Below are 21,201 nucleotides of genomic sequence, written 5' to 3'. Positions count from 1 at the left end.
ATTATCATTTAATGAAGTAAAGTACTGTGAACCTGTGAAGAGGAACTATTATTATCATTTACTAAAGTAAAAGTATTGTGAACCTGTGAGGAGGAATTACTTTATCATTTACTGAAGTAAAAGTATTGTGAACCTGTGAAGAGGAATTACTATTATCATTTACTAGAGTAAAAGTACTGTGAACCTGTGAGGAGGATTTACTTTTATCATTTACTGAAGTAAAAGTACTGTGGCCTGTGTAGAATAATTACTTATATCAACTACTGAAGTAAAGGTTCTGTGACTCAGAGTATTTACTGAGGTTATAGTACTATAAAGCAGAGTGGAAGAAGTATGTAGACACATATTCATTTTACTACTGCTACTTTATGACCCTTCCATCGTGCCTTATCAGCTTTACAAAATAAGTTTCTGATAGGCACCTTCATTATGAATATTGCATCTAAAGCCATACATCCAGGTTTGGCTCCTCATGATAATCGACCTAACAGTTTTCTGCCACCAGGTGTCACTGCAGCCTCATATGTTTTACATTATCTCCATGAAGGGAAAACTTGAGTTACCTGAAAATAACGGTGGTCCATATTTCATCAGTAAGAAATTGTCATTGATTTCTCAGAGAATAATTTATTGATCACGATTCCAAAAGTCAGTCATGTTAAAAGGACTGATATTTTTGAGTGCGTTTGATTTAGATCTAGTTCCTTTTGTTAGGACATTTTCCTAACATTTTTCAATACACATAGAACGTACATGAGCTGACCCAATTTCAGGAGTTTCCGGGGTTCATGTCTGAAAATGGCAATGGTGGTAAACACAACAACTCCCATGATCCCACGCTGCTTCATGGCATCATCAAACTAGGTCTTTTGTTATTATTTTGATTGAGTGACTCCTCGCTTGTGAAGTTACAGTTTAAAATCCCACCCAAAGATCAACAGGTAAGACAGATCATTTGATTTGAGGGCAGAATCAGTGCACAGGCAGTTCAAGGAATTGCAAGAGTTTTAATTAGATCCATAGGCAGCTATTTACAATTAAAAAGAAAAAAAACCTGTCTGTCCATACAATTCCACATTCAATTAAAAATGACCTTAGTTTTACAGAAGAAGGTACACTTTCATATTCCCATTCTTGTTGCATTTAATCATTAACTCATATTCTGTGCTTAAAAAAATAGCAACCTATAATAACTTTTATATTTAAAATTTCTTTTCAAATTAAAAGGAAGACAAGATATACACAAGCATCAGTTAAACCTACGGTATATCAACCTGTACACAGCATAGAGAACCCTGTAAGCTACTGGCCAGACGGCAATACCAGATAAAAACACTTCTGCGTTTCCAGAAGGCTCCTGCCAAAGTGACTCCCTGTTGACCGTTTATACATTTTCAGATTTTTTGATAAATCCCTGATCTACACTCACAGCAACTTACATTTAAACTCTTAGTATAGACACTACTAGCATGACCTTATTCAGAATGGCTACAGAATGCATTGCATGGTTGTTGATCTTTAAAGGGGAAGTACAAAAACTCATTAAAAAACGTATAAATGAAGAGATATCATCCAGATCCAGTGGCGCTGGATTCGGCGTTGGCTCATGCAGTGGATAGCAGAAATCAAGTGATATGAAAACCAGCATCCTATAGTCCTTTGGGCATTGGGTAGATTGGCACGAACAAAAAACAGAACAGGCTCCCGATCCGCAACTTTTTTCTAAAACTAGACTGCCGCTTAAATGGCCACCTCACATCACAACCATAAATACAGGCAAGCCAAATTAAAAAAAGGCTCAAGTAAAAGCTGTCACTACTCATGTGATCCAAATAACAATATAAAATATCTTGTGCATTACAGATTATTCTTGTAATTAGATCTCTCCAGGTTTCATTCTAAGGTATCACAATAGCAGTCTGTACACAGTTAATATAAAACACATACAATATCCCAGAGATGTCCAGTCCTACAACAGAATCTCCCAGTCTTCATCCTCCAGCCTGCGCACGCTGCCGCCATTCGTCTCTATTGTCTATTATTACTGTGTGGAGAGTCATAAGTCGTCATCATTTATTATTACTGTTATCATTGTATGTTATTACATTAACAAGATGAATTAGCTTTTCCATATGCGGTAAAGGAGAAAAAAAGGCAACACAGAATGAGGCCGCGTTAAAGGTTGTAACTAGCTCCGAGTCCCTGAGGGCTACCACAGAGCAGCAGAGTGAGAGAAGCCCTGTGGGTCCGCCTCCACTTCGCCGCCTCATTGGCACGTGGCTCCCCCTGTCGTCTGGGAGAAATACTGCATCTGGCCCGGCGCCCTCCACCACCTCGGTTTAGTGAAAAAGCAATGTAGTGAGAGGGCGATGGAGGGCAAGCGCCAAGCATTCTTGTTCAGAGTCAGTTCCAGGCTTTCCCTGATTATCTGTACAGTACATTCAGGAAACGTAAAGGGCCGTCAGTCTCCGTAGGGAGCAGCCTCCTGCCACTGAGCTCGTAAGTGCTTCATCATCCACAAAGAGAGGGGGGGGAGACGCTAAGGCCGATGAAACCTGAATGAAACCAAACAAAGAGAGAGAACATGAGGCATAAACAAAGGATCACTTTCGTTTTAAAGTAATATTTCTATGGATCACACCCCTGCCTTTGTTGCTATTTATGCTCCACACCTTTTCAGCAGGAGCCATTCAATGTGTGTACATTCTGTAATTACATCTCCATACAGACGTGTTCTTTCCCACTCGGGGGAGTCGCTCATAGGAAACAATGCATGCCTGTAATCCAAGGTCACAGTCATTGTATCTCAAAGGAGACTGATCTATGAGTGTGTGACATTTGCTGGATCTTGATTATACACGTTCTACTAAGTGTCATTCTAGTTCTGCCATATTTCAGACATGTAGCCTGTAGTAACGAGGTTTATTTGATGCACTGGAAACGCAGGTGTCAACCAGGAGTGTTGTTGAAGGAACCAGCTGCTACCTCGTGTAAATTCTGCTCTCTTCATGAACCTCCATTTCAGTGCTCTTATAATCGTTGAGCTCCTTCCGGATCGCCGCCTGGACAAAAACAAAAAGGAAAGAGATTGTCAGATAAAAGGGATCTTCATAATCGCTAAGTTAATATGATGTTGAACACTGTTTTTCTATATGGAAAGTAGCTGGGTGCATTTAGTGGGTCGATGGGGAATACATTTTGAATTCGTACCTTATCAGCAGGCGTCAGCTTCGTCCAGGGCTTCTCTGCTCTCCGGTCGTAGTCTTGGGCGTCTGTAACTTCCACGTACTCGTGAAACGTCAGGATTTTTCTCTCCTGTAGTTCTGCGACTGTGGGTCTTTGACTCAGCTACAATAAAACAGGAGTTTATGTTTCAGTTTCACATCCTGTAAATACATGATGCTTTGACACTTGGATGTCTGTGCAGTATAAGGTGCCTCACCTTCCTGGTCAACCGCCGCTTGATCTCGCGAACCTCCGCCTGTCTGTCAGCGCTGTTTTTGGCTGAAGAAAGAATGAAGGAGGAGGAGAACAAAAATCAGAAGAGCTTTATTTAGACTTCGGGATTGAAAGCCTGGTTTGATGTGCAGGAAAAGTAGAGTAAAGCTGTTTCCAAAATTAGACATCTTAAGTGTGATCCATGTTTCAGGCAAATTGTTTCAAGTGTAAACTCTTGTCTTTGGTGTGTGTAGATCGGATTATAATGAAATGGCCTAAGAATGTTCAAATTTAGCTTTTTATATTACTGTAATATTGAACTGAGATGTGATTTTGTTCTGTCTCTATCAAGGAGTAACTGTGGCATTATTAGATTTAGAAATTAATAAAAAAGAAGAAAAGGAAGGTAAGATTTTATACTGACGCTGAAGGATGTTTCTTTGCTCCAGCTCCTCAGCTGAAGGCCTCTGGCTCAGTCGTCTGAAGAATTGAAAAAGAAAGAAGAGCAGCACTATTTTTACACTCTTCCATCACTTTGTCATTCGGGCAATAAGTAGGACAAAGATCTAAGAAATGATCACCTGCTTTCTTCAGGAAATGCACATTCACTCTTATCATTTTCAAGGATAAAAAGGTGATGGAACAAGAACACAAGTGAGACATGATGTCTCGTGTCAGCTCTGGAGAATGGTTTCTGCTGTAGGGGGAAGAAAAGACACTCTGGCTTGTTTTAATTTCTTAAATTGTCTCAGGCACCACTGAGACCAGGATGGAAAACAGTGTTGTTTAAGTGGAACATTTGCCCCTTGGGGGGTCAATCACTGTCATTAAAGTTCAATTAAAATCAAATAAAAGGTAAAAAATCCCCCACAAAGAAAATGCCTTAAAAATAAACATTCAAGTCACCTAAAGCTGTTTTCAGACATGAACTCCGGAAATTGTCCAGAAAAGTTTGACTTTCAACGCAGCAGGAGATTGTCCGAGTCAGACATGATCGCAACAACAGGGAAATGGAACATCCAGTAGAGGGGTTGCACCTGGAGGCAGGAGTTAAAATCATATGTTTTTTGTTTACAGCAAATCAACATCCGTGTCGGCCTAAAAGCCCTAAACGAATCTATTCGTCTCTCCAAGTTATCGCTTCATCTAAATTTGAGATTTCTTAATTCACTTTTCCAGTTTCGCATGGAATTTTCTGGACATGTTTCTGCTGTATTCTCACATGGGCTCAATCAGACACTTTTCCGCATATTTTACTGGAGCGTTAGCAGGAAATGTTCTGAATAATTGCTGGAGCTACTGACTCAGACGTTTTCATTGTCACATTGAGCCCCAGAATTCACAATATCTGGACTTCAGTTTGTGTCTGAAAGCAGCTTTTGCAATTCCAGAACTCTTCCTCAATCCCTCAACATTTTCAGTGTGTAGCTTGGAGATTGTCGTTTCTGGGAATGAGATGGACTTTTAATCCAGAGTGTGAATCCGACGCGTCGACTACCTTGTGAGTGCAGTGCCGATCTGTGCTCGTATGGCCTCCCACTGCTCCCTGCTCTGCCAGGTGAGGCCGGCCTGTCCCGGGGGCTTGTCGTCCCTGCAGCTCCTCTCCTGTAGAAACCGCTCCCTGCCTGGAGCGGAGGGACGGTTGCTCAGCTTCAGAGCCAGGGTGTCCCTCCTCCTCACCCTGCTGGCCAGGGCATCTGGATCAAAACCAAGCAGACAGATTTAATCATGTTTACAAATCACTGAAGGTACAGGCTTGAAACTAAAAACTCCAAATTATGTTTAAATGTTTTCATAAACTTTGGTTGTGCTCACTCATAGGAGGCTCGTCTTCGTCATCCGAGTCTTCCTCTTTATGAAGCACAGGCCCGTCTGAGTCGCTGTCCTGTCTGTGTCTGTCATACTCTTCATCCTCTTCTTCGTCTTCTTCATCTTCTTCACTGCTGTTTTCTCCTGGGATACCACCAACCCCAGCATCACCGACCATGCATCGCCGACTCCGTGGCTCCAGCTCCGGCTGGGGAATCTCCCCATCGTATTCTTCCTCTTCTTCATCATCTTCCTCCTCTAAGTCTTCCTCCTCTGAGTAATCATCTTCAGATCTAATGGGAGAAAATAAATAAATATATACATATTAGAAACAGATAAAGCATATACTTGGAGACATATCCCATTCCGAATCTTATATAACGATAGCTGACTGCATCGATGAATATATGATATTCTCCAGGTCTAAACTGAATCATCTTCTACAACATGCACACGGCTTAAAATGGATGTGCCACTCAAGGTCACAAACAACACTGGGTCTAATGCCTGCAGAATTATTGGAATTTCTTGTGCCTGCTAACCTTGCTTTTTTACTAACTTATTTCAAAGTTCTATAAAAACACATTATGCTTTGCTCAAAGAGTTGGACTTTTTTCAAAGTAAAGTCCAACATTTTCACTGTGGAATAGATACTTTCAGGATACTTCAAAGTACTGTAAAAACACTCTTTTGGACCTCTCTGACTGAACTGTGTTGATTGTACACATGTTGGACTTTACTTTGAAAAATCTCCAAATCTATCCAGTAAAAATGTTATGCTATGCTATTCAGTATGTATGTAGTAAGAGAGCTCCTGAACACAGGCATATCAGTCTATCTCTGAACTTATTGAGCAAAGTGTTTTTACAGTACTTTGAAGTATCCTGAAATTATCTATTCCAGAGTGAAATTGTTGGACTTTACTTTTAAAAAATCTCTTAATCTATAGAGTAAATAGGGCAAGTAACTTATTTTGTTTTAACAGAACAGTTCTGCTTTTATAATGTGCCGAGGGACTCACAGCTTTAGCGGTTGGATGCTGACGGGCAGGGGGCGACCTCCTCCTTGGTACTCTGGAGGGGTTTCAAAAAGCAGCGCGTGAGCACGTTGTGACCCGTCCGGATGCGGCTGAGCCGGGCCGGGACTGGACAAGGCTCGCTGGATCATGATGTGCAGCGGGATGGGAGCCGGCCGCTGGGGAGACTCGGTCGGGCTCGGCGGGTCGAACAGCATCGGTATGGGTTGGGGCAGCGGATGGGGGTAGGAGTGCTGATGGTGGAGGTGGTGGGAGTGGATGTGTTGGCGGGGCGGAGAGGGTGGTTTGTGAGTTGGGAGGGGAGGGGAGGGGGGTGGCTGAGGGAGCTGAAAGCCCACGGAGAGGCTGCTGTGGTCGTCCAGAGAGAGAGGCGAGGGGATGATGGGATGGCTGGAAGCAGAACAGTCCTCTGGGGTGCGTTTGGTGACAGGGGTGGTCCTCTTGGGGGGCATGGGCGGAGAGGGCTTGGCCGGCACAAGACTGGCGCCCCCAGTGGCTTGAGTGAAGTCACCTGCAAATGAGATGGTATAGTTAATTTTAAAGGTAAAAAGCTGAAGATTAGGCCTGAGAGTGAGCTGCTACCACAGTGGTTAGACTAGTTTTCCACAGATATTTTAAAGTTTTTCATTTCTTCATTCAAGAGCAAAACGGGCAGATTTTTTTCACATTCAGATTTTGTAATGCTGAACAATTGAATATCGGGTGTATGTGTTGACCAATGAAATTGTCCCGCCCTCACAGTGAGTGCCTTGGCTTTACATGTTTGTGAGTCCTGTATGTGCAGTTACTTTAACTGGGTTCATGCACTCATGCTCTCCATGGCTTTGTTATTACACCTGCTTCCTGTTTGATTGAAAAAAAGGGGGGTCCACGCTGGTCAACATGGAGCGGCAAAATCAAGCAACACGGATACGTTTTTTTAAGCTGTGGGAACACTGTTGCAGTACCCACAATGCACCAACAATGAGGGCAGGACAATTTCAAACGTCACCACTATAACCCTTCTACAGACGTTACACGTGTGTAAATAAGCAGCATGAGCAGGAAAAGAGCTGAAGTGCAGGAAATCTAAGTTTGAGCGCAAGGGGAGCTGATCTAAACACAAAGCAAGGGGCTATTTGAGTGCAAGTGCAGTGTTTTTAGTGAAAGCATTCTGTGTGTGTGAAATCAATAATTCCTGCTCTCAATTGGAAAGACCACGCTCGAATGAAGATAGGAAAACAAGACCCATAATACATCAGCCAAACATGTATGATGTACCCAACACAAGAAGACACACATGAACAAATATAAATACCGGCATTACATGTCTGACCGAGCATCATTGCTCACATACAGTGAGTTGGATCACATGATCGTTTCAACATGAATGCACAAACCAGTGATCAGAATGTGCCTCGGGTCAGAGGCAGATTCAGCCTCTACATGCTCAACACAGCCAGCTTCTAAACCTGGTGTTTATCTTATTGGTGCAGAAAGCTCCAAAACAAAATGCTCAAACGCAAACCTTCAATTCATTTACATGCACATTTGTATATGCACCTTAAAATTCTAAAAATATTGATCTTAAAAGCCACAGCCGGGCTATAGAAGATCAGTGTTGCCATGCAGTGGACTTCACTGAACTAGTTTACATGTTTATGTTAGAACCCTTTCAACCCCTCCACTCATCCAGGCAGATTCATCCATCCATCCCTGTTGAGCACAAGCTGAGTGGATTAGCCACAGCTGGAGCCTGCAAAAGCCTCTTCCTCATCCTCTTCCTCATTCCCATGCCAAACAGGAGAGACCAGCACTGAAAACACTCACGCACACAGAAGTCGTCTCCCATGCTCACAGAGCACCCAGCACGCTCATTATCAGCTTTTTAATGTGCATGCGACTTTTAGATGCCACACCCAGAAAGAAGCAATCAAGGCCAATCAGCAGGATAAAGGCATCTGAAGGGGCGGGGAATATGATGGCGGCTTATAAAGGACGCAACAAGATGAAGAAGGCAGACGCTGAAGGAGAGCATTCCACACACGGGCAGCCTGGCAGCACAGAGAACCAGACGGCCTCTTTTTACCTGAGCGCAGGCCTCCGGCCCGTCGGCACAGGTAGACGGGCAGGGACAGGTAGACGTCATAGTCGCACTCTCGCTTCCAGCAGGACCAGTAGAGGGGAAGCTGAGCGTTCTCCCCCCCCTGCAGGGCGGGGACTAACAGGGAGGAGATGGAGGCCTTCAGCTGGTGTGTTTAAGGAATGAGGCTACATGGTGTACTGTGGGGTCTTTTATACGCTAAAGGCTCGTTTTATTTTCATTATTTTACCCACACTCTTACTTGTTTCCTACTCGCAAAGGAATAGTAGGGAATTGTGCTTATTTCTTTTAGAGCTGAGCGTTGGATTAGAAGATTAACACAACGCTCATGTCTGTGTGTTAAATATTAAGATACAACCAGGGGGAGCTTATGTATTAAGACCGGGAGGAGGGGGAGACAGCCTGGAGGGATGTATGTACAAAAGTGTCCCCATCTTTCAGCTTTATATTTAACACACAGATCTGTGGTGCTGATTTTCTCAACAAGGATGCAAAAAGATCTCCTAAATCGTCAGAATTTTAATTTAAAAACATTTAAGCTGCTTTGCGACACGAGTCAGTTGCTGCGCAAATCTCTGGAGTTTTTCCCACCAGCCCATGTAGTAAAAACTGCAGAGAAAGGCCAGGTGAGCCAGTTTGAGAATACAGCAGCATTATGTCCAGAGAATTCACCCTAGGGAGAAGGTGTGTTGACGGACACAAAGCAGGAAAAACAGAAACAATACAAATATCTCAGGATGAAAAAGAGGTGTCATACATGAAGAAGATGCCGAAAAAGAAGTCAACTGGGAAAGAGGAGATTTGCAGCATTGCTCGAAATTTGTATATGGTGAATGGAAAATGTTTGAAACATTTCAGGTCTGAGACGGCTCCAGTAAACTGTCAACAACAGCATCAACAGGTTTTTGTTCTATTTCTGGTTGGCCTGCTCTTAATAGGCCAAATTTTGTGAGGCTAAAACTGGAGTTAAATCCAAAGGGAGTTGCACTGCCTTCTATTGCGATGTGCTCCTAATGCAAATAACCAAAATAACCTCAAGACACCACAAACAGGTCTTCTCATCATATTATTTTTCATTATTTGACTAAATGACTGATAAACAGGGGAGATATAGAAATCACCTCACACGTCATATCATCACCGAAACAAACTTTGTATAATGCGATCACAACTTGTTCGGTTCCAAAGTCATCGGATCTGCTGATGAGATAAAAATGAGAAAGCTTTGCCAATTAAGGCAAGATCCCTGATGAAACGGACCCGCAGTAAACAACAACAACAACAACAACCACTACACTGCGTCTGTGTGAGCAGCGGCCCTCAGCCACAGGAGTCCCTGTTATCTTCAGAGTCCAAAATGCTGGAAAAGTGGCAGCTAGAACAGTCCAGGCGTAATAAGTCATTCGCTGGGGAAAAGTTCCCCAAGCTGTTCAGATAACATCATTACCAGGATGTGTGTGTGAATGTGTTGAAGGCTTCTCTGCGCCATCACTTGTGCACTGACTCATAAATGTACACACTGAACTCACCAGTGGGAAAATGCCACGTTGACTGAGCAGACATTGGAGTGTTCTTAATGCACATGTGGGACTGCTGATGCAGGGTACACCATAGATATATATATAAAGACTAGATGTCTCGTCTGCGTTGCCGGCCAACGGAGACGAACGTCCGCACATGGCGGCCATCTTGCTAGGGGGCAGCTCGCTCACCCATAACATTGTGTTGGTAGTGGAAAATAACCATAACTTTCTCAATTTTCAACTGATTTTAAAACGGTTTGGTTTGTTATAAATGTCAGAGATGTAGATATGACACTGCATGCATACTTATGAATAATTATGTTATTTTCTAAAAAATTCAATAATCTATGCAGTGTCATAACTACATCTCCGACGTTTATAACAAACCAGACCGTTTAAACATCAGTTGAAAATTGAGCAAGTTATGGTTATTTAAAAAGTAAGTACCACTACAACACAATGTTATGGGTGAGCGAGCTCACTCTAGCAAGATGGCCGCCATGTGCGGACGTCCGGCTCTGTAGAACGAGACATCTAGTCTTTATATATATCTATGGGGTACACTCCCTCCATTCTGCCCAGAACTTACCCATCATGGCGGTGTTGTTCCTGTTCACCGGCTTGGGCGGAGGCACCGGAGGCTGCTTGGGGACCTGAGAGGTGGAGGCTGGGGCCCCGGGCTGCTGAGTGGACACACCGGCAGAGGTGACGCACCGCGCCGGCTTGGGAGCTGCAGCCGGGGGGCCGGAGGGAGAGGAGTACTGGGACCCGGGGTGGTTGCACGGGGTGCGGGGTGAACCCTCGCTGTCGGGTTCAGGGGCGGAGCTCATCAGCCACTTTGGAGCCATGACGGGCTGTTTGGGTGGGAGAGGCTCACGCAGGGTGTTCCGGAGTGCTTCAGCATCAGGGACAAAGTGGCTGTCGGACTCTGAAACACAGTTTTAAACAAGTTTGTTCCTGTTAAAGTAGTTCAAAACGACAGCTCTGCAATCAACTGATATTGAGAAATGAAACAACAAAATGCCAGGGACAATTTAATAGACATTAGATCTAAATCTAATAGACAATTTAGATTTAGATTAAGATACATTTTTTTGTCCCAAACACATGCACAGAAATTTAACCTCTGCTTTTAACCCATCTGGTGCAGGACACACGGAGCAGTGACCAGCCATGTACGGCGCCCGGGGAGCAGATGTTGGGGGAGTAAGGTGCCTTGCTCAGGGGCACTACACAGGGTAGGGAGAATCCTCTTGGATTTTTGGACAGATCAATCCAGGTTCGTCTTTTTGTTGTTTCTCTGTGGAGTCGAACCAGAGACGAACCAGAGACCTTTCCTGCCCATAGTCCAAGTTTCTGCCACTAGTCCACCGTCTCTCCAAATACAAATCACTGTCCAACTGTGGTGCATACACAATATTCTACACAGCAGGCATTTACAAAGAGTGTATTTATCTTTTGCTTTATTGAATTAGCCTCATCTCATTATAAAAAAACATCTTTAGAAATGTTTCAGTTCCTGCACAGAGCACTGAGCCATTTTCTGCCGCTTCACCACTCCAAGCTCCCTCCGATAGCACTTGTTTGAGAATTGCATTATCTAGGGATCAGCTGTGAAGATAAACAGAGTAGGCGGCCGCAATTACCACCAAAGGCCCACCCTCCCTCCCCCCTGCCCACCCGACTGCACCACACCCCCGGGCGGCCCCCCCACTGCTGCCGCTGCTACAGCTGCTGCTCCCACGCCATTCCTCAAAGCTCTGAAGTTGAGGGTTATTTATTTACAGCCGTGCCTTTAAAAACGGTGACGCCACACGGCCAAAGAGGAAATAATCAAGAGGGCAGGAGGAAGTGATGGTGAACAACGGAGAAGAGGGAGGTAGAGATAGAAAAGGAGGACAGAGAGCAGGGGGGTGTGATAAAGATAGAAAGAGTGGGAGAGAGAAGCAGCATCGGAAAGGAGATAAGAAAAAGGCAAAGAGAGAGAGTGATAGAGAAAAGAGCAAAGAAGCGTCGCATTGGAGCTAATGTGGCGTTTTCAATGTGACAATATGACAGTGGGTCACGTGTCACAGACACATTGGACGATTTAAAGTCTGAAAAGAGCACAAAACACCATCATTTCTCAAAGTGCTCAGTGGAATCAGTGAGCTGTGGCTCTTCACCAATTATCACTGAAGTGACAGAGTTAGCGTTAAAGGGCAATAATGGGTTTAGTGATCGTGACACATTAATTAGGAGAGGAGAAGAGAGGACGAGCTATTCCCTCATGTGCCTGAATAAGAAGCGGAGCTGGAGCAGGGCCCCTGGGAGCCGCCAGGAGCCTGTCTATATCTGGGAGGACAGCACACAGGCAGGAAAGTGACAGCAAGAGGGAGGGAGGAAAATACATGGACTGAAGAAACGCTTATTACCAACACTTAGGGTTGGTAATGAATATTCGAATATTCGTCATTAAGAATTTATTCGGATAAAAATCCAAGCCTAATGAATAATAGTGTAGAAAAAAACGATTCTGTTCAGTATCGCGATATTTTTTTTTTTTTTTTTTAATATTTATTTACAATTATATTTGTAACAGCCCCTGGCTGGCAAAGCATGGCGAGGAGAGTTTCAGAGTTTAAAAGATACCTAGTGTGTATGCGGAAAGGATGTTCTCCACTGCAGGAGATATAGTAACGGCCCAGAGGAGCACTTTAACATCTGAGCAGGTTGACCAACTCCTTTTTCTGAACAAAAATGCCAATATTCCCAAATGAATTTAACATTTTGGGTCATGACCTTGCAGGTCTCAATTTGATTGAAGCTCTAGGTTACTCTTATTTATATGATTGAGCTCAGTGTTCATGTGAGAGGTCTCCTTTTCAGAAAATAATTACAAAAGTCCTGTGTCCTGAATGTTTACTACCCTTTCTTAGTTTTTTCTACTTCAGTTAATGTGTAGAAGACAATGTTGTTCACAGAATTAAATGTGACATTTGAAGTGAGTTGAGCAGTCTTATTTTCCTCATTTTTTGTAATGCCTTTGAATAATATGGGGGACATGAATCGCAATAAATCGCAGAATCGAATCGCAATACTTGCAGTATCGCAATATCGTCACATTTTTGCCAATTCCCAACCCTAATGAATAATCGTTCTAGTCCCGCGCAGTATGAGAACAACATCTTCCGGTATCTTACGGACTGACAGTGAATCGACTGCGCACACGTCTTACCCCAGAACATGTGAATATGTTGATTTTCATGAACAAGAACACATAGATGGGCCTGTGATAGGTAATGTATGCCCAGGCAATCCATGCAGGCAGTTGTTTAATAGCCTGATGTTTGTTAGCCATTTCTCAGAGCCTACAGTAGGCTAGCCTGTAAGGTAGCTGTAGCCTACATCTCGCTAATAAGTTGCCATGACTGTCAGTTTAAAACAATGATCTAATTTGGCATTAAGCCATGTTTTGTTACTATTCTTTTGTATTTGTGTCCAGTTTGATGACCAGCCAACTTCACTCATAGTTTTACGTTAAGTAGCGTAGGCTAAGTTAAAACTCAATTGTCAAATAATTAGGCTGCCGCCAGCGTCGGGAAGCCTGACGTTTAAAAGGATGGATGTAAGTCATTAGACCGTGTTTATTTCTTTTTAAAATCAAAACATCATCAGTAGGGTAAAACTAACCTGTCTCACGACGGTCCAAACCCAGCTCACGTTCCCTATTAGTGGGTGAACAATCCAACGCTTGGTGAATTCTGCTTCACAATGATAGGAAGAGCCGACATCGAAGGATCAAAAAGCGACATCGCTATGAACGCTTGGCCGCCACAAGCCAGTTATCCCTGTGGTAACTTTTCTGACACCTCCTACACTTATTAAATACGTTTTTAAACATGCAACACACAGCTTGGACCTGGATCCATGATCACAGAAGTTGTTGGAAGATCTCACCTCTGTGTGCCCGTCCCTCCTCAGCTGATGCATGTCGAGGGAGAGCTGGTTTCCAGTCCGATTCCACCGGCCTGCTCCGCCTGCCGTCCTCCGACGGAGCTTTCTGCAGCCCCGGCCTCCTCTGTCCGTCCTCCGGGTGAAGTCGGCCTCCACGTCGGCCCTCCTCCATCTGGCCGTGAATCTGTCCATGCCAGACCATGTTAGGCTTCCACTCGCCCTCGACGTGCACACGTGGACCCATCCCTCCCGATCTGCGCACGTCCTCATGAACTCCTGTGACCCTCACACATGGAGCTCCCCGGCGATCTCCCTCCGAGGAGGGGGGGCGGACCCTGCGTTCGTCTGGCTGGGCGAGCCAGGCCTGGTTCATCCTAAAGTCTGACTCAGGGGTGAGTGTGCCCTGGCTGCACGGGCTCCTGGCGCTGCTGACCACTCCTGCACCTCCACCTCCGACCCCGGCGCTCACAGGGAGAGTGTGACCGTTCTTCACATACGGGTGCTTCAGGTTGTGTTTATCTGTGCCTGGAAAGAACACAAGTCTTTGGTAAACAAACATACAACTGAGAGGATCCATCACTGAGTTGGAAATGAGACAACATCCACTCAATCTAAAATATTCATGTTTACCACTGGCAGAGTCATGTTTGATGATGTAGAATATTCATGTAATTTACTGTTCCTTCCCTTGCTGAATCTAGATGTGATTCACATTAAGATTAGTGGATTAATCCACTATGTGATTCACAAAACATTACAAAGGAACAAGTTTGATACTGACTGGTTCATGTTTTCTGTGTTTTTTTAAGTGAAAAAGATTCACTGGTTCTAGCTTTGAGAATAGGAGTATTTGCTGCCACTCTTGTTTATATTCCTGTAAATTGAATACGTTTTGTTTTCTAACTGTCTAACAAGCAATTTAATGGTGATTCTTTGGGCCCTGTTATAATGGGATATCCCCTTTTTACCATTTAGTTTAAAGAAAAATTAATAAAATAATAAACTCCAGGCCTGTAGACAGAGTCTGTGTTTGTTGGTGGGATGAAGGAGCAGCTGTAGGTTTTATAAATGGGCTCCTGCGACAGCGGGCCGGCTGCAGAACACATGCACACACCCTCACAAAGCTGTTTAGCTGCAGGGCACAATCCGTCCCACTTTCCCTCAGCTCTGGAGAGTAACAGGCAATTTTAAATAGACATTACATTACTTCAATGAAGGTGAGAGTAAATGTACCTTTGTTTTTAAAGTTACATGTCTGAGACTGGTGCTGAACAGGAGGACAGTGTTCCTGCCATAGTGTACTGATGACTTAACACTACTGTCTGTGTGGGTGTGACAGCCTCGGGGGGGCTGCTGCTGCTGCTGTCAAGACGCACACGCCGTTGTGCAGAGAGATCAGACGAACCACAGGAGCTCTCTTACCGTTGTCCGGGACTTCTTTCAGCACGCCCTGCTCGATGAGCTCCTGCCGCGTGCGCCTCGTCGACATCTTTCTCTCCAGCTCTGTCACACATACGTAGAATGTCAGTTACATGCAGATTCAAGATCTACACACCAATAGTGAAACTCTACTTTTTCCAAGTAAACACATTTAAGTCTGTTAGACTTCACCACCTTGATCCCCATTGTTCTAAAGTTGGAAAGACTTTCGACACACAATGGACTTTTAAGACTTATAAGCTCCTACAGGCACTGGCTTTAACCAGCTAGAACTCGTCATTCTCAAGCCACTTAACGTTAAACTTGCTTTAACCCCAAGTTCATAAACGAGCCAGCAGGCTGGATAGGAAGGCAATTGTTAAACGTATAAACTCTCCCAAAAACACACTAATTGCCCAATTGATAACTAATAATTCGTCTTCGGTCTAGCAGAGTACAGACATTTTCGCATTGAAATTGGCGGTTAATTTAACACATCAAATTGGAATTAAAAAGACAATTTTATACTTTTTAATGACTTTTATCTGTAAAATGTATTTTATGACATTCGAAGACTTTTCAAGGGGAAACCAAGAGGCCTGTAACATTCAGGTAGGAAAACAAGCATCAAGGAATTCTAGTGAAAGCTGAATGTAACTGATATGAATCAATATGAGCAGTGAGAAAGGAGGTGTGTGTGTGTGTGTGTGTGTGTGTGTGTGTGTGTGTGTGTGTGTGTGTGTGTGTGTGTGTGTGTGTGTGTGTGTGTGAGTGAGAGGTGAACAATGGGTTCAAATCACAAACCTTCCGACGTTTCCTTGAACTTGTCGCTGCTTTTCTTCTTCCGCCATTTCCACGGCTTGAAGATCTTGCCAATGGTAGAGAACTTGCCCTTACGCTTCGGGGGAGGGGTGCTGTCCCCCGTGCTGCCCCCCTCTCCCACCATTGTGCTGTGGTGCTGCTCAGCTTCATCATCTGAAGAAACAGAGAGAACATTATAAAAAAAAAAACTAACTAGGGAGACAGGCGCCTGGGAAGTAAGAGCATCGATCTATGGGCTGTCACATTGAGGCCTTTCTCTTCTTACTGAGCTCATCTGCCGCCTTTGAAAAGAAGTGTCGTGCTCATTACGGCTCTTATTATCTTTAGACATCAGTTCTCGGGGACTGAGTGTGCTTTGGCAGGGTGATGCTGAGCGCTCATGGACTCCTCCACACATCCACAGTTAACAGGAGAGGTCTGAAGCTGGCGTTCAGCCACGATCTCTCTCTCTCTCTCTCTCTCCCTCTGTCAAGTGCTCACATTCCTTGGCTGGATGGAGACTTGTGCCTTATCAGCTATTCAGCTCAGAGAGGAGAGGAGGCGCACACACACACCCACACACATAAATGCCAACACACATCAGGGGGGAAAAAAAACTGTCAATCCTGTTACATACATACGGCTAACAAGTGTCTAGGAGAACCTTTTAAAAAAAAACCTGGTCATTATGAGACGCCGTTACGACTTGAAGTACTCCATTAAATTGGCAGCGGTGGTTGCTTATTCCTGGTTATGTAATTGACAGGCAAACTGACAGGGTGCTGAGCTCACAGGGTTTCAAACATTAGCTCTGTCTCTCTCTCTCCAGGCTGCAGCTGCTGTGTTCTGCAGACATAATATTTACCAGTGGAGGGAGAATAGGGTCCGATTCAAAACATCCAGACTCCTGTACTCTCTCTCTCTCACACACACACACACACACACACACACACACACACACACACACACACACACACACACACACACACACACACACACACACACACACACACACACACACACACACACACACACAGGATGTCTTCACCACAATACTCCCATTCTCCTCACACAACACCAACAATACTGATACGGCTTATTTAGCAGTGCAATAAAGAACACAGGAACATAACAACACAAACATCATTCCTGGTCCTTGACCGACTCTTTGTTTGACTCGCAAAGGGGAAGTTAGAGCAGGCAGGGTTTCAGGATCTCGCTGGGGGACTTTTCAGCCTGGTGGACGGCAGCTGACACCGGATTCAAACCTATTTTTGCAGCTGCAGGACAGAGTCTTTTACCGCTTCTGCACACGGCTACCTCAGGGCTGCAGGCAGGGTCGAATTTGACCCAAATGCTTACATAGTGTTTAGAAACTCGACCGTCTGTAAAACCTCCAATAAACAAGTTCATCTACTGCTGCCAATTTAGAACAGTTTTTCTCTGAAATACCAGAAAAGTAAAAAAAGAAATTACTCGTCTACCTGGAAGAGGGGTGTTAAGCGTCCAGCTTGCATGGTTGTGGGACTTTAAACAGCATGCCATGGGAGAGCAGGGAGCATTTGTCAACCGCAAATAACCGACCGTCCTGTATGAATCCCAACAATCAAATCATCAAGGAAGAGAAATCCCAGCGGGTCGAGTTGCAGGAAACGACATCAGAAAGGTTCCGGGTACAAGAAACACGTCCGCACCATGGAAATCCAGCTTATCTTGGCAAGGTATAGATCTTGGGATTCAGTCCAGCTGCCATAACATCCAGATTAAGCGTTGCTTTAAGACAGCTTCCCCGGCGATCCAGAGTCTGAGGTTCTCACACAGCAGACTGCGGCTCAGCTGAAGCCAGTGGAGCAGGATAAGAGCCGACTGTGCCAGGCCAGCACGCTCCGAGAGGCACTGCAGAGATGACGCTCGCAGGCATCCGCTTGAAAACGATGACTGATTGTATCCTCGGAAGATTTGTCCATCAGCCAGTGTTGTCCGATTGTAAAACGGGTCAATCCCCCGACACACACACACACATACAAAGTCACTAAGTACAGTACATCCAACTCAATTATCCCATTCAACAGAGCTGTGGATCCACTGAAACCGATTCTTCACAGATACAAAGAGACACTCTCCAAACATGTCATTGTTTCAGCTGTGGTAAGAGGAGGTCTAGTGTGTGGTGGCACTACAGCTGCGCGTCACTGTGGGAACGGGTTAAAAAAAACTAGAAAAGAGTGAAAAAGTACAGGACTCATGGAAGTGGGGGGGGGGGGGGGGGGGGGGCAGCCTGGAAACACTGGGAGGAAACAGCACTCCACCCTGATTCTGTGACCGAGAACAAAGACAACCTCTTCCCCTCACACTCAATAACACAGTCAACTGTACAGCTCCTGGAAGCAGAGTGTTGAAAGGTACGACACTGAGACGCCAGAGAAACTGAATCATATTCTCACCGATGATGTAACACGTTTCCATTCAGAACAAATCCACAACCAGATTCCTAGGAGTCATGCTCGGTAATCAGGAGGCCTGCCAAGATAAGGCATACCAGTCAGGAAACACGGGGGGTGTGTGACACTGCCCTCGTGTGCGTTCCTCTGACGTAGCCGCCCACCTTTCACATCTCTCGAACACGTCCCAGAGAGGCCAGATTCACCTCTGACCTCATGACTCAGTGAGTCACGGCTTTGCGGTCAGGTGAGCACGTGGTCACAGACAACTGTTGTTTTAAAAAGGACCCTGGGTTTTATCCAATATGCGAGCCCTGCTGCCCCAATCCCAATCATTTACATAAGAAATCTGCTTCCACAGGGCACAATGGTTGGGAAACACAACCTATTATAACCCTAATCTTGTGCAGATTATGACATTTAATCCATTTTATTGACTGCACAGAGTGGTTATAATCTGCGTGATTGGTCCTTGTTGAATCTTGTGGGCCCGAAAACCAGTTGATCGTTGACCACTAAGTCAAATAAATCCAATTATAGTGTGTTATTCAATGTGAAAACATTGTGAATTCCCTACTTCACTAAGTCATGACCTCTGATCAAAGATGAATGGGGTCTGTTTACAACCTGAACGTTTCAGTTTAAATCCCCAGTTCATAAATAAAACGTCTATCCGGCGTCTAAATCCAAGTTCCTGTGCATTGTAAGATAAGAAAATAAGAGCATGAGAGTGTGAAAACACAGCTGAGATTCACCCACGTGATCCTGGCGATTTAACATTCCTTGTGGTGGTGAAAGTGAAGGGGGTAGAGAGTGGGAGAGGAGACTGTGCAAAGTTGATTATGTAATCTCCGAAACCTAATTTCTCCTTAAGGTTAAAATGCCCTGAAAAAGCTCAAAATGAATAGGAATGGAATGTATACGTGTGCATCAGTGAGTCCAGAAACTCACCGCCATCGTTGTGTTTCTGTGGGTCCTGAGCTGGAGTCTCCACACGAAGGCTCTGTCCCATGATCCAGCCCCTGTGGGGCCTCGACCTGTCCTGCACCCAAATATGTGCACACTCCACCGGGCGGAGCAGCAGCGACACCTGCCCTCCTCCTCCTCCTTCTCCTCCTCCTTCAACACTGTCCCCTGTCCGTCTATCTCTTGTTTTCCCCTTTCCGCTCCTCTCGTCTGCCCTTCTTCTACGATTTTCACTTCAGACCTTCCTGGGTCCCTCCCTCTCGCAATCTCCTTAAGACCTTCCCTCCCTCTCTAGGAGCTGGACTCCCCCCTCTCTCTCCCTGACCCTCCCTCCTTGGCTCGCAGCACAGGTCAGCGTTCACCGAGAGAGGGATGCCTACCATTCCTGGGAGAAAGACGAGTTACAGTATGTTTTCAATTTCGTGCGTGTACCGCAGCATGCGGTGCAATGTGCACATCCAATAATGTACGATGTGATCGGGCTATGATGGGGCATTGGGTCTCAGGAGAACAAGGGCTTGAATGATCACAACAAGGATTCAGGCCAAACCAGAAAAACAATAGAAGGACAAAACCACCTCATAAAAAAAGCCGACTAAAAACCCGAGCTGAGACCACATTGTTAGGCCCGAAAACTTGTATGTGTCTAACACACTGTTAACAGTATTTCTTCTCTTCATAGAGCTGACAAGGAGAACAGATGATAGAGATAAAGATGGCATCTGAAGAATCCCCTCTTGAATAAGTAAAGGTTGGGAAGGATGGAGGAGAGAAAAAAAAACTGGAGGGATTTCAATCAACGGCCTCGATAAGGAGAAATACTGCACGGGATCAGGGACGCGACCTTTTAGCGGAGCAGCGTAAAGGTCGAGTGTGGCTGGGATGCTTCCCCATCGCTACATGTGGGCGTGAAAAACACACATGGATCAACCGCAGCACTGCAGCTGCTACGTTGACAACTTGTTCAAGGTGAAAAGAAGGATCACAAGTCAATCTGGTGTTTCAATATCCTGTATCCATGTTAATGTCTGTACCACTAGTGTTGTTCAGTGTTCATCATACTGCTCGCCTCCCTTCCTGCCTTCAGACACCATTACATGCACATCTCCATCTCCAAGTCACCTATCACAATATGAGCAGTCTTTGGTATCATTAGCACGACTTTGAAACAGGTTTGCCAAGGAAAGCTTCCCCTTTTGGAAACGGGAAAGCAAGAAACAAAAAGCGAGACCACTTTCTCTAAACTAGAGACCAGCAGTGTGTGTCCTGGACCCCCTGAATTAGTGCTTCCATTTCTTTTGAGGTCTCGAGTGTCTTCAGAAATCCTTGTCCGACTCTGCCTCGGAGGAATCCACAGAATCAAGCTGTGTCATTACGCCTGGATAGATCGGAGTTTTCCGAGCGTTTGGCCGCATCTCAAGCTGTTTATAAAAAAACGAGAGTTTGTGTGTGCTTGTGGGTTCGGCAGCGTTCCTTTTCCTCTTCCTCGTGCCCCACATACAGCCTTCAGATCGGGCCGCCTTCCAAAGAGAGCTGAGCCAATCCACATGAGTCCAGAACCTGTTGGCCTGACCTGGATAAGAGACTGGGCCAGGCCACTTCAGCAGGCAGACAAGCTGAGCCAGGTGCTCACGAACGTATGTGCACGTACGCGGCACTGCTCAGTCTCACTCATGTTTTTAAATACAGGATGATACATATTTCTGTATATGCTTAGAGTTTTAATATGTATACGGGCCTTTTCTTTGA

At 44.9% G+C, this 21,201-nt stretch overlaps 1 protein-coding gene across 1 annotated transcript; it reads right to left on the bottom strand.

Annotated features, from left to right (window-relative positions):
• Window positions 1–993: 993 nt before the first annotated feature.
• phactr4b (phosphatase and actin regulator 4b) lies at window positions 994–19,498 on the bottom strand. Its single transcript, XM_061081454.1, has 14 exons — window positions 19,438–19,498; window positions 16,049–16,219; window positions 15,248–15,328; window positions 13,829–14,350; window positions 10,479–10,817; window positions 8,352–8,483; window positions 6,269–6,794; window positions 5,254–5,540; window positions 4,937–5,135; window positions 3,863–3,918; window positions 3,443–3,504; window positions 3,211–3,348; window positions 2,986–3,062; window positions 994–2,555 (listed from the first exon to the last, which is right to left on the bottom strand). The coding sequence occupies exons 1-14, from the start codon at window positions 19,496–19,498 to the stop codon at window positions 2,540–2,542; spliced, it is 2,667 nt and encodes an 888-aa protein (XP_060937437.1). The 3' UTR covers window positions 994–2,539.
• Between the last annotated feature and the right edge of the window lie 1,703 nt (window positions 19,499–21,201).

The sequence above is a fragment of the Limanda limanda genome, chromosome 11 (assembly GCF_963576545.1).
Source record: "Limanda limanda chromosome 11, fLimLim1.1, whole genome shotgun sequence".
NCBI lineage: Eukaryota > Metazoa > Chordata > Actinopteri > Pleuronectiformes > Pleuronectidae > Limanda > Limanda limanda.
Note: the sequence above shows the minus strand (reverse complement) of the source record. Positions and strands in the feature narration are given on the sequence as shown.